The sequence below is a fragment of the Nuphar pumila genome, chromosome 13 (genome assembly GCF_984573655.1).
Source record: "Nuphar pumila chromosome 13, dmNupPumi1.hap1.1, whole genome shotgun sequence".
Classification (NCBI taxonomy): domain Eukaryota; kingdom Viridiplantae; phylum Streptophyta; class Magnoliopsida; order Nymphaeales; family Nymphaeaceae; genus Nuphar; species Nuphar pumila.
In genome coordinates this window covers 96,603,829-96,617,737 of record NC_143261.1, presented here as the reverse complement: position 1 = coordinate 96,617,737, position 13,909 = coordinate 96,603,829, and the positions used below count along the sequence as shown (strand labels likewise).

Here is a 13,909-nt window from a genome sequence, read left to right as displayed (position 1 = left end):
CTTTCTCATTGTTTTCAGATCTGAATCTGAACAAAGATTCAGATCTGCTCTCTTTCAAAAATGTCAATCTGATTTCTCATCTTTCTATTTCACAGCCCGATATTGATTTGGGTGTTTCTTTCTCATGTTAACCCGATTCAAAATCATTATTTTCAGATCTGAATCTGAACCAAGATTCAGATCTGCGCCCTTCCAAACTCGTGAACCTGATTCCCTTTCAAACTCGTGAACCCTAAACAAAGTTTCTATTCTTATTTTCTTTAATATATATATATATATATATATTATTCTTGCTTAGAATAAGAAAATATTGATTCGCTGCTGCAGATAAATCTTCTTATTTTTAGTAACTGTCTGTCCAAAAAAAAAGGGGCAGACCAGCATTCTGTCTAGGACTAAACCTTTCAATCTATCTGATTTTTTTGACAGCAGCATTCAAGCTGTTCTTACGTTTGTTATTCCATTTGCCATGGATTTCTCTTCTTCTCCTTCAATTATATCAGCTAGCTTTCTTAAGCAGCTAGTTTCAGAAAAACTGACTACTTCCAATTTTCTTACCTGGAAGAGACAAATAATTCCCTTTATTCATAGCCAAGATTTTCAGGACACTGGGTCAGTTAAAATCCCACCAGAATTTGTATGGTGAAAAGAAAATGATGAAAAGAGGACTGTCATTGCTACCGTTCATGTTCGAAATCCGGAATATGTGTCCTGGATGAAGCGTAATCAAGCATTGTTGCTTATAGCACGTCTACATTATCACAAGAGGTCTTAGTGAGCACTCCTGACGATTGCACAACCATGGAGCTATGGGCTAGGTTTCGGAGGCCAGGATTATGTTTTTGAAGAAAAAGTTTCTGAATCTTAAAAAGGGGGGTCTATGTCAATCATGGGGTACCTCAATAAGATAAAGGAAATAACAAATCAATGTGTCATGGTCGGATATGAGATTCCCGATAAAGACAAAGTGCAGCAGGCCCTCAATGGACTCAGGCTGAGTATAATGTTTTTTACACCACTTTGTCATGTTTTGATACGCTGCCCATGTTCGAAGCCTTGCGTACATCAGAGTTCATCAGCTGCAGCAGATAGCCACAATGTCGGGTACGCAGTATGGGAGAGGAAGAGGAGGTAAGCGAGGAGGAAGGAACGGGAACGAGGAGGAAACCAGGGAGGTCGTGGGCTGCTTTCCCTTCCCAATACCCCTATCCCCTATTAAGGCAAAAAAATCTCAACATGTTTCATCTGCAAAAAAACAGGTCATGTTAAAGCTAACTGTTGGTTTAAAGATGACCCAAGGTATACTGGAGAAATCAACTCACAAGTGAGGAATACTGCAGGCAAATCAGGGGGGTCAGGGACAGAACTACAATTATCGATCGATAAACAGCTTTTATTGACTGTCATTGCAGGGTTAAATCTAAAACAGAATGATCTGTGAGTATGGTATGTGGACTCAAGAGCGGCTAATCATATTACTGGAGATGAAGGTAAATTTAAAAACTTGACTCCTTATTTTTATAGAGATAGAGTTATCACTAGAGATTGCACTCGTCATCCCATCATACACACTCGAAAAGTACGCATTCCCATGTCCAATTCCAGTCTTCAATTGACCAATGTTTTTCTTGTTCCTAATATCAAAAAGAATCTTGTTTATGTTTCTAAACTTGTTGATGATACCAACTCTTGCATTGTTTTTACTCGTGTTTATATGAAGAATCTTCACCTGAAGAGGACATTCGTTGAAGAAGAAAGACAAGGGAATATATATCTCTTCAAGAAAAGTTCGCCAGTAAGTATTCAGAACAAACCTGCTGAAAAATCTAGAAGCTCTTCTTGTTTTGTGAATGAGTCAGAGTTAAATCAGCCAAGAGTCTGGCATAGTCGCCTAGCACATTGTAATAAGGCCTTAGTTGAAAAGCTTGTTTCTAATGGTCTAGTTTCACAGTCAAGTATGAGTAAAGAGTCATGCAATAAAGTTTGTCCAAGTTGTCAAGTGTCAAAGAGTCATGTATTACATTTTGTTTCAATGAATAAAAGAGCTTCTAATTTATTTGAAATCGTCCATTCTAATATATGGGGATCGGCTCCTAATTTTTCTTCTTCTGGGAGTCGATATTATGTTACTTTCATTGATAATTACTCCCGGTACACTTGGATATATTTCATGAAGCACAAACATGAAGTTTTAAAAATCTTTAAAAACTTTCATATTTTGATTCACAATTAGTTTTCTCCATCTATTCTTAATTACCAGTGTGATGGTAGGGGCGAGAATTCTTCAAATGACTTTATTGAATATCTTAAAGAAAATAGAGTCAATCGGAGAGTGTCTTATCCCCGGACACCTCAGCAAAATGAACTTGCTGAGAGACAACACAGGCACATAGTGGAGAGTGCTCTTTCCATGATGCATGAAGGGTGAGTTCCTTTGTTCCTCTGGACTGAAGTGTTTCATACAGCAGTTCATATAATTAATATGCTGCCAATGAAAGTGCTCGAGGATAGCTCACCACATTATGAGTTGTTTGGACAGCATCCAGATTATAATTGCTTAAAGGCGTACGGCTGCACTTGTTATGTTCATATTGATGCATCTTTGAGAACCACGTTTGATAAGAAAGCATACATCTGTAAATTTGTTGGATACGCCGATGATTATAAAGGGTGTAGATGTTATGATGTTGAGAACAGGTATATTTATATTTCAAGGGACGTCTTTGATGAACTGCACTTTGATTACAAGGACAGCAAGTTTGAAAGTGGGCAATCACAGTTCAGCTATACCGGCCTTGGATAAGTGACAGTTTGTTTACCGTGGAACCGGTCACATAGCATGATGAAGTTGATCAAGTTAATGGTGAGCTTGCCGATTCAGGAGATAGAGTAGAGGAGCAGTCTATTACTAAGCAACAATTCAGCAGATCAGATTTAGTAGATGGTAAATTCAAAGGCATTATGTACAGCCACAGGGGCAAAAGTAGCCAAGAAAATGTTTTGGAGCAAGAAACCATTGAATTGCATAATGATCAAAATGTCCAAATAGCAAGATCTGAAAGAGTTTGACATCTCATTGATCGATGAGTAAGCTATGAGAGTTTTAGTGCTGAGCATCAAGCATTTTTTATTGCTATTTCTAAACAAGAAGAAGCTCAGTCTTATAATCAAGCTACAAAATCCAGCCAATGGATTGAAGTTATTAATGAAGAAATACAAGTGTTATATGAATGCAAGACTTGGGATGTTGTCAAGAGGCCTGCGGAAAAGAATGTTGTTGGATCAAAGTGGGTATTCAAAATCAAATGCAAACCAAATGACAGCATAGAAAGATACAAAGCAAAGCTTATTGCAAAGGGGTTCACTCAAGAACATATACTTTAATGTGAAGAAACTTTTAGTCCAGTATTGAAAATAGGGACTATTAGAGTCATTATCTCTAGTTGTTGATCATGGTTTGTTCTTGAGTCAGTTAGATGTCAAAAATGTCTTTTTGCATTGAGACCTCAAGGAAGAAGTGTACATGGAGCAACCACAACGGCACAGTGCAAAACATCTCTTTAGTTATGTGTGTAAGCTAAACAGGGCCATAAATGGTCTCAAACAAGCATCCAGATCTTGGTTTGAAAGCATTTTATTAGAAATTCAAAAGCATGGCTTCCCCATATCCCATTTGGATCACTCTCTTTTTATTTATAAAGGTATTGCTAATCTATGTTGATGATATTATAGTTTCAGGGGACTCTAAAGAGCATATTCACAAGATCAAAGAAGTGTTGAGTCGAATATTTAAAATGAAGGATCTGGGAGATCTTAAATACTTTTTGAGTGTAGAAGTTGATAGGAGAAAAGATGCATTAATACCGACTCAACACAAGTATGCCATTGATTTACTCAACAAAGCGGGAATGAAGGATTGTAAGTCGTTAACTCCAAGTGTATTGCAACATAAACTTGAATGTGATGAAGGGGGGATTTATAATGATTCCACAAGGTAATAGGAGCATTGTGGGTATGCTGCAATTGTTAAAATATATGTATCAATACATATATATATATATGTATTTCTTCCAATACCCATAATACCCGATAGGGGTATTATGGTCTTTTTACATAATACCCGATAGGGGTATTTATTTTTTCTTCTTTTCTTTTTTGTATTTATTTTCCTTTTATTTTTTGAAGCCACATGGGAGGGCCCACCATAGAGTCGTTGGGGGCTCCCAACGACTATTGGGAGCCCCCTTGTGGTTCCTTGAAGTGTATAAATAGGGGCTTTCCCCCTTGTGTAATGCATGCTTTTGTGAGCTCCTCTTTAATAAAAAGAGTTTATTTTATGTGTGTAGCCTTGTTACAAGGCCTTTCGTATTATCCCTTAGTGGATTTCTTCTTTGTGCCTTTGTGCTAAGTTCATTGTTGGACATTGTGAATGCATTTGTATTCTTGATTCTTTCGCATACTTCATTACATGGTATCAGAGTCATCCAATTCTTCCAAGGTGAAAGTTTGTCTCTCTCCACTTTTATATATTCTCTTATTGAAGCAATAGAGACCAAGATCGACCTATCATTCAAGCTCAATGGAAAAAATTACATGATGTGGGCATCCGCAATGAAAAATAATCTCAAAGGAAAGAAGCTTTGTGGGGATCGTTCCGGAACCTCAACTTAAGCTCACAAAGATGGAAGGAGGTCAAGAAAAAACTCTTGAGAGAGATGCTCACCTTAAAGCAATAGAAGACCATCAACGAAAAGTGAAAGATTGGGAGAGCAACCATGCAAAAATCCTAGCATGGTATGTGCCAATATTGCTAAATTTCGCCGAGCTAATGAAGCTTGGTTTTTTTATGAAGGGTATGTATATTCAAAAAGATCTTGCAAAAGAAAGTTAGAACTACAAAACAAGGGGATATGAGCATTCAATATTACTATAGTACTATAAACCCTTTGTGGGATGAATTGGCTCTTTTAGAGCCTAAATGGGTGGCTACGGAGGATGTTGAGTTTAGACAAAAACAAATGGAACAAGATAGATTGTTTCAATTTTTATTTGGGTTTCGTCCCGAATTTGAACAAGTGAGATCCTCACTCCTTCATAGATCCACTCTTCCTTCATTAGATGATACCATTGCCGAAATTACTCAAGAAGAAACCCGGCATGGCATGAGTAAAAGCATGGATGAAGTTCTTGCCGTATCTAAACCCGGCAATCACGTTAAAACATACAAGCCACCTCATTTTGAAAAACAAGGGAATGGTAGAAGGAAGATGATTATATGTCATCATTGTTATGAGCCGGGACATATCAAATCTGCATGTCCAAAATCAAAATTGGACTTTCAAGCCTAAGGTGGCTTCCGTTGAGGAATCCTCCACTAAAGAAGATGAAGGCAAAACGGGAATCTCAAGGACACTCTTGGTCAAATATCCATGGGTCTCTAACAAAGCTTAAAGGCTACTTCCTCCACCTCCAGTGTCGTCATTGCCTCTTCATCACCTCCCGGTACGTTTTCTTGGATTTTAGATTCTGGAACTTCTTTTCACATGACTCCCTATGAAAATGCTTTAACCAATGTATGCACCAATTCAAAAATATCTTATGTCTCTACGGCCGATGAAACTTTTCTCAAAATAAATGGAATTGGAACTCTTGATCCTAAAAATTTTCAAAAATTTTTAGTTCCAAAAGTAAGAATAGTTCCTAAACTAAATCTCAACCTTTTTTCCATTTCCCAAATTGTCGACCATGGATGTGAAATCTCTTTCTCATCTCAAGGGTGCTTTATGCAGGATCTCCAGTCCAGAAAGCGGATTGGGCAAAGCCATAGAAAGGGAGATCTTTACTACATGGATCACTTGACACTCTCTACAAACTCTTTTTGTACTTATGTCCAAGATAAAAGTATTGAAACTTGGCATAAAAGATTTGGACATCCAAGTTATTCTAAAATGTATCTTTTTCCTTTCGAAAACAAGTTTTGTAAAGAAAAATATATCAATTGCAAAGATTGCATTTTTGAAAAAAAAAATGAAGTTTATTCCATTTCCTACAAGAACCTTTATATCAACTAGACCTTTTAAATTGGTGGATTCCGATGTGTGGGGACCATCTCCGGTTCTATCTAAAGGTGGTTATTCATATTATGTGACATTTATTGATGATTATACTAGATATGTATGGATTTATTTTCTTAATCTTAAATCGGAAGTCTTTACCTTTTTTAAAGAATTTTGTGCAAAAATTCAAAATCAATTTCAAAGTCACATATCCATTCTTAGATCCGACTCCGGAGGAGAATACCTATCAAATGAATTTCAAACATATTTAAAACATGGCATTTGTCATCAAAGATCTGGGTTCGGACGTGATACAATACCCGAAAATCGGGGCCAAGTCTGGTTCCACCAGGGTTCAAACCAAACCTGACCCGTTGACACCCCTACACCTGAATACGGGTATGGATATGGAGGGTACGACACGGCAAGTTCGAAAAATGTGTGTACGGGGACACGACTATATATATATATATATATATATATATATATATATATATATATATATATATATATATATATATATATATATATATATATATATATATATATATATATATATATATATATATATATATATAATATATATATATATATATAGTCAAACCCAGTTAAAGAGAAAAAAATTCTGGACTCGGGTAGGATCCGGATCTGACCCGAATCCAAGCCCGTCATGGGCTGACGGTGAGCCGCCCGAGGCCTATCGGGGGGTGCCCGCCCCCCTTCATCTTTAAAAAGATGCAAGGGGAGAAGGGGGAAGCATTTGAAGCCTCCCCCCGTCTTCTCTCTCTTTCCCGCTCGACTCCCCTTCTCACCTCCTCCTTCCCGGCGAGCCTCCTTCCCGGCAACCCCCCCCCCCCCCTTCGCTCTGTCTAATGTCTCCCTCTCCTTCCCTCTTGCTCGTCTGACGACGTCGGCGACCACCGTCCGACAACCTCCTTCCCCAGGTATGTCTCCTACCTTCCCTTCTTCTTTCCCCTCATCTCTCTCTCTCGTTCGGCCCTCTGTCACCCAGTGGGCCGGCGAAAGGGGTCGGGACCCCCCACCCTTTTCCGCCTGTTTTGGAATTTTTGGAAGGGGCCTTTGGCCACTGCTTCGTTTTTCAGAATCCGGCAGGGGCCCCTGCCCCAATTTTTTCATGGATGACAGGGGACATTGGCCCTTGCCTCCTCCTTTTCAAGAGCCGCAAAGGACTTTGGCCCCTGCGCCCCCCCCCCCCTTTTGCTTCTCGATCCGGGGCCCTGCCCCTCTTTTATTTTCGACAAGGGTTGATGCCCCTGTCCCTCTTTACAATCTGACAGGTGCCAGCTCCTGCCCCTCTTTTTAAAAAGCCGGTAGGGGCCATCGGCCCCTGCCCCCTCTTTTACAAACTAGCAGGAGCCATCGGCTCCTGCCTCATCCCTTTTCAAAAACTGAATGGGGGTCATCGGCCCTTCAAACTCGGCGGAGACCATTGGCTTATGCCTTGTATTTTTTTAAGAGGTTGAGCCTTCTCCCAGCTCTTTGTTCCTCGTTTCCTAGATTGTTAATCTTCGCGCATTTGCAGTTACGCAACGGAACCCATTCGCGCCCCTTGACCCGAACCGGTGATCACTTATGCTCGTTGACGTCTTCTTTCTCGCGATACCCCGAGGTAGGAGAAGTTGCACAAAGACTTAAATAATTGAATCGAGCCTAAATAATTCAAGATCGAAAGGACTTAATTATATATTTATATACATATACGTATATAAGTATGCATTTAATTCAAGAACGCGGTTTCGCGATACTTGTCATTTGCTTTCGCATTTCTTGTTTTCTGTTTGCCGCCGCGCTTTACGCCCGGGCTTTTGCTCAAGGACGCGGTTTTGCAATCCTTGTCATTTGCTTTCGCATTTCTTGTTTTCTGTTTGCCGCCGCGCTTTGCGCCCAGGCTTTTGCTTTCGCATTTACTGCTTTCTGTCTTTTGCTCAAGGACGCGGTTTCGCAATCCTTGTCATTTGCTTTCGTATTTCCTATTTCTGTCATTTTGCTTTGTCGTCGCGCTTCGCGCCCAGGCTCTTGCTTTTCGCATTAATATCTTTCATTTTCGCCTTGCCATCGCACATGCTTTTCCCTGTTGCATTCTTCACGTAGAATTCCATGGTTATGACCTCATGGAAAGTGCATCGACCTCCACCATTCTCGCTCTCACAACCGTGGTGGATTTGAAGCTTAAACGACGCAACCTCGAAGTTAATTGGGTCATTTGCGAGGTTCCCAGTTCTTCGATTTTGCAGTTCTGCCGGTAAAGTTTGAGCTCCCTTTTTTGTGTGATGCGCTATTGCATCTAAGCCTCACCTACTCAACGTATTCGGGAGGAGTACCTTCTACTAGTTCGTATACCCAATATGTTTTGGAAAATCTTTGATTTGGGGAAAGATCAAGTTGATGGGTGGGGGTTTCTTTTGCGAACCTGATTACCGAGATCAGTGTCGAGACTTGTGTAGCATGCAGACGCTGCATTATCGGATGCGAGATTCTACAAAATCGCATGCCATATGTAGGCAAGTTGTTGATCGTTTCGAAAGATTTAGAATGTTAAAATAAGTTTTTAAAACATTATATCTTTGTGAAACACATTGTTGAGGCTCCTTTTGAGGACCTGTATCTCTTTCCTCGTAGCGTACTCTTGGACATGCGAGGCATGTTAGTACTACGATGATTGGAGGAGATGGTCTTATGACCTCGATTAGTGTTTTGCACACATTGCTGAAAACGCATAAAGTGGGATCGTCTTCAGAGGCAAGATGCTCATTTGGTCAAATGACCAGAGCATATAGAATGGGTCGTCAGTTAATTTACCCCCGGTGCACTCATTCACTTCTTGTAGTCTGTCAAGAGAGATGACGGATCGGTACACACACTCCAATGGACAGGTTGTTAACAACCACCCACGGGCAAAGATTCGGCTTTCCCAGTCATTGGAGTTAGGGGATGAGACTACCAGACATTATCCTAGGTGGTAGATCACATAGACTCCTATAGAAGTAGGATGCATCCGTTGACACTTTCCAGCTTTTGGGGAATCCTCTCTTGGCTGAAAGTTGCCCCCTTTGGAGCAGACTCAACTAGCTATTCGGGTTATTCAAAATACATAGAATAACAGACGCCCGAACTAGTCTCAGTTGTTTCTACGATTCGCGTTTGCACGTACCGCAGGACAGCTAATATCGAAACTTAAATTAACTTGTTCACACTTCGTGATAAATTGTGTTGTGTTAATTTTAGCACAAGACTTGCTAGTTGTTCAGTAGTTTTCAGCTTACTACCTGATTATGATCATTCCTACATATTCTTGCTAGTTCTTCACCTGATATGTATAATGTCTATGTTAGTCTCAGATATTTAACTGCTTAGTTATTATTTGTTGCATTAATTATTTATGCCTTATTCAGTTCTTTTTGTTCATGTGCTCACCTACTAGTTTTTCCCGAAACAAACCCATTTCATGGGTACAGGTGATGAATAAGGTACATAACAGGCGATAACGCGACTGCGAGATGGCCTCAGGATCCACTGTTTCTGCTTGTAGTTCTTCTCCTGAACATTTTGGGTTTTTGTTACGGTTTCTCTAGAGGAATCCGAATTTTGTACAAACTTGACATTTTTTTTTAATAGAAGAAATGGTTTCCTAAGTATAATTGCAGATAGTCCATGGTAAATCTTTGTTCTCTCGCTAACATGCCCAAAGTTGTCAAACTTGCCCTTTTCTTTTAAAGAAATCGTTTCCGTTGATTTTAGAAATAAACTCTATAAAGAAAAGGAATTTTCCAACTATTTCAAAAGGTTTATAAAGTTCAAAATTTTGGGGCGTTATATATATATATATATATATATATATATATATATATATATATATATATATATATATTAAATAAAAGAAAAAATTAGCATTTTAAATATAAAAGAGGAAGGGGTAAAATGAATTTTTTTTAATAAGAGTGTTTTAAAAATGTGTTTGAAAAATATATAAGAGAATTTTTTGGTTATTTTTAGATAAAAGAGGAAGAAGATATTTTGAATACAAAAAGGAGTAAAAAGAATATTTTTTAAGAATATGAAGATCGGTAGAGGCCTCAATGAAATTTTTAATTTCATTAAGGAGAAAAGGGGGGTGGGAAGGGCACCAACTCTCTCCCTCATCTCTATCGCTCCGCAAGGAAGACATGGAGGAATCGGCAGCAGGTACAGGCGTACGGTCCATTCCTCTTTCTCTCTTGTTTCTACCTTCCCCAACCTCTCTCTCTCTCAAGTGACCTTGCAATCGTCGAGAGAGAGACAGAGAGAAGGGAAAAACTAGAGGGGAAGACTAGAGCCAAAGATGGGGAGGGAGAGAGTCGAGGGTTTCGGGAGTGAGACCAAGGAGAGAGAGTCGAGGGTTTCGGGAGGGGGGCGATTTTCCTTCTTTTTTTCTGAGGTTAGGGTCTGCATTAGACCCGACCCAGCACAGTGCGACGTACCCGCACTGCGCCCGGTACTTGTACCCGTGTCAACACAGGTACGGCAGCCGAACTGCCATGTCGCGGTATCATAGATGAGAACTATAAGCTCTGTTAAACGGATACTCCATTTTGACTCTTGTTCCATATCCCTTATATACAAGTCATATTGAAAACTTAATAAAAATGGTTGTATCCTCGTATCCTCAGCCGTATTCATGTGACATAGACTATACGCATAGCTAAGTTAGCAACAAACTATAAGCAAAAAATAGCAATTAAAAATAGAATACAGGCTTAAGATTAGCAAAAAGAAAACATAGATGAAACCATATGCACAGCATCAACCATGTTCGCAAGAAGATTTATCTGTCTACATTGTGTCATGGCATTCCTGGTATGAGTGTTTGTTTCATGGTGCTCCATATCAACATGGATATGGAGTACTTAACTTGGTACGACATAACATGTTCTAAGCTGGATGATTCCTATTGTGAATCAGTCAAGGTTGATCAGCTAGCACACCTGTGACGAGCATCTGTAACACATATCAAAGCAGTCCTTGAAAAGTTTTGTTTTTTAAAATAGAATAATCCAGACATGAGAAATACCGTTAGTGGAAACTTAACAAGATAACTATAGCAGAAAAGGATAGGGTTACAATAGCAGTAGCAGAAACTAAATCAGTTTAGATCAAGAAATTGACAATTAATGATAGAGAAGATTTGGAGATACATAAAGAAGGCTTTAGTAAAGGCACACCTCGGCTTCAATTTCATCATATAAAAACCGCTGCTTCAAGGAAGTTAGTGCATGCTGTGCAGAATCACAATAAATATCAAATGGAATTAGAACACTTTCAAGTAGCCCTCTGTCCTGAGACTCGATCACATGATCCACCAGCATCCACGGAAGAGAACATTCAATTGGAAACTATGCACATAAAAATGCATCATTAGCTTTTGAGAGAAACAAATATCAGCATTGCCATCAGTCTAAATAAAGCATAATAAACAAACAGACAAGTTGATAATCATAACCTTTAAAAACCTTAGACTAGATTTATTGGAAAGAAAGAACATATCAAGATTTGGATCAACATATGACACTAGGCATGCTACCAGAAACCACACACTGTCATATATGTCTTAATGCAATCTTTGTTTTAGCTTTGCAACATGATCCAAGCTAGCTAAAAGATGAGTATAGAAAGGGTTTCAAAACTAGCATGGGAGCATCACAGATGGCTTGTCCAGAGGCATATGGAGCCTAGGTGCATATAGAGTCTCTTCAAAAAAGGCACCAAGTGCAAGAGCAGTAGGGAAGTGGTCCCTTGCAGATAAGAAATTCTCTCCTTGAATGATTGATTCCCCTCGATAATGATATGGAGTCCAGTAAGATCTATTTGATTATGGAAGAAACCTAACAATATTCCTAAATGATGGTGCTGGCATAATTACTAAATTAAGAAAAAGTAATAGCATTTCTATGAAAAGTGTCACTTAACAGAAATAGAATTTTTACCTGAATTACACGAGATGTCTCCAAATAAAATTCTCTAAACCATAGGAATCCAAGATCTGTTAATGTTGCAATGGTTGCTGCAATTACCAATAGGTACTTCACTTGCACATAGCATCAACATAAAATGTAAAAGGAGAAAGCAAATCTTAAATAGCAGAACCACCAACTAATATCGTTAACCATGTAATACAAATATAAAAACAACAAAATAATGCATAATAAATCATGTTGAAACAGCCAATGCAGAACTCCAAAAATCTAAAAACTGTCACAAAAAGAATTTATCACAATGCAGATTTCCAATCTATATATCATTATGACGAGATGGCTGTAGTTTCCTTCTGTTAACAGGAGTTTCTTAAGGCCGTAACTGTGACCTATGCGAAGAGGCACTGATTCTCATTGTTCCATGCATGTTACTCAATAGCATATCTCAGTCAAAGGGAATCTTACATTTTCTGTCCCCCCTTATTGCTAAATCATGGCATTGGTGAACAACTAAACTCAGACATCCAGTTAGAGGAAGACAACATGATATTTAGAGTAATTTACAAGCTTGAACTCGTCACATACTGAAAGAGGAAAAGGGGAATCTGCATTGTCCTCCAAGAATCCAACGCTTACCAAAGTGACCAAAATATGCCAATGATTTTTGACATTCCTTTCCCATCAAAGATAATCTTTTTAAAATCTAGATACTGTGACTGTCAATGCATGTAAAGCAAGAGCTACATAACAAAAATGAGTAAAAATGGTGATGAATATGAATTGTACAGCGCATAAGAATCCAAAGTTTGCCAGTTCCTGGACCTGTGGCTTCTAACCATGACTGGATGAACTAAACCCACTTTTATCAGCAATTGGTGCTCAGCCAAGTTGAGGTTTACCAATTGGGATGTCTTGAAGCCATAGTCACCAATATGATTCTTGGCAAAGGTTTTCCCTTGGAGAGTTTTAAAAAGTGGTTACTCTTAGGAAAACTTGAGTTTTTTAATAAATAATACTGAAAATTAATTTTAATAAGTACAAAAAATTCGAAAAACTGAATTTGCCAAATATATTGTGATATTATCACAATATGTAATTGCTATATTATCAAATACCATAGGATTTGATGACTATGATTGAAGGTGGTTGAGCAAGACACTAAACAACCAGGATAGGGTGGTTTATCATAGTTTGAGGCCCTTGGTGATGTGTAAAACCAAATGCACTGTAACTTCTCAGAAGTACAGGTAGAAGTGATCTTAACATAAGTTGCAAGCATGGTATTATATTTATTTCCCCACAGCATCTAATTAATAGTATTTCATTTATCTTGTTTGTCTATTTCTTCAAGACTATGCCATCAGCATGCCCAGCTGAATCAAGTAAGATAAAATTTCAAGTGACAAGACTTTGTTGACTTAGAAACCCCAAAAAGTTTGATCAGTCACGATGATTCTAGAGTCACGTGAGGTTGGCGTCATAAGTTTCATTGGGCATAACTCGTAGCGAACACCAAAGGTCCAATTTTAACCCAACATAAGTGAGTGTTATTTTTCCATTCATTGCTAAACAGAGAAATTTTCTCATTGAAAAAGTGTCCAATGTCTATACCGGTGACTGTCCAACAAGTTTGATCTGAAGACACATCGATGCAACCTTTTAAAATGTTTTGGGCCTCTCATTAAGACCTTATGAGGTGATTTAAATGAACATTTTGTAATGAAACATGCAGAAAGCAAAAATATAATGTGCAAAAGCACAAACACAAGTCAACTAAGGGACAATACAAAGGCCAAAGCCAATACAAAAGCACAAAAAGGCATACAAAGGCCACAATGAGCCAAAAGAGAGCACAAGAATGTAAAAATATAAATATTCTTGATC

General features: G+C 38.6%; 1 protein-coding gene across 2 annotated transcripts in view; it reads right to left on the bottom strand.

Moving 5' to 3' along the window:
- The window catches only part of PIR121 (transcription activator), a 194,568-nt gene that overhangs the window by 84,065 nt on the left and 96,594 nt on the right, over nucleotides 1-13,909 (bottom strand). For both annotated transcript variants that reach the window (XM_089985299.1, XM_089985300.1), the window contains 2 exons: nucleotides 12,038-12,114; nucleotides 11,276-11,446 (listed from right to left, as the gene is read on the bottom strand). In XM_089985299.1, the coding sequence (XP_089841425.1) occupies nucleotides 11,276-11,446; nucleotides 12,038-12,114 (248 nt within the window). The remainder of the gene's footprint in view (nucleotides 1-11,275; nucleotides 11,447-12,037; nucleotides 12,115-13,909) is intronic.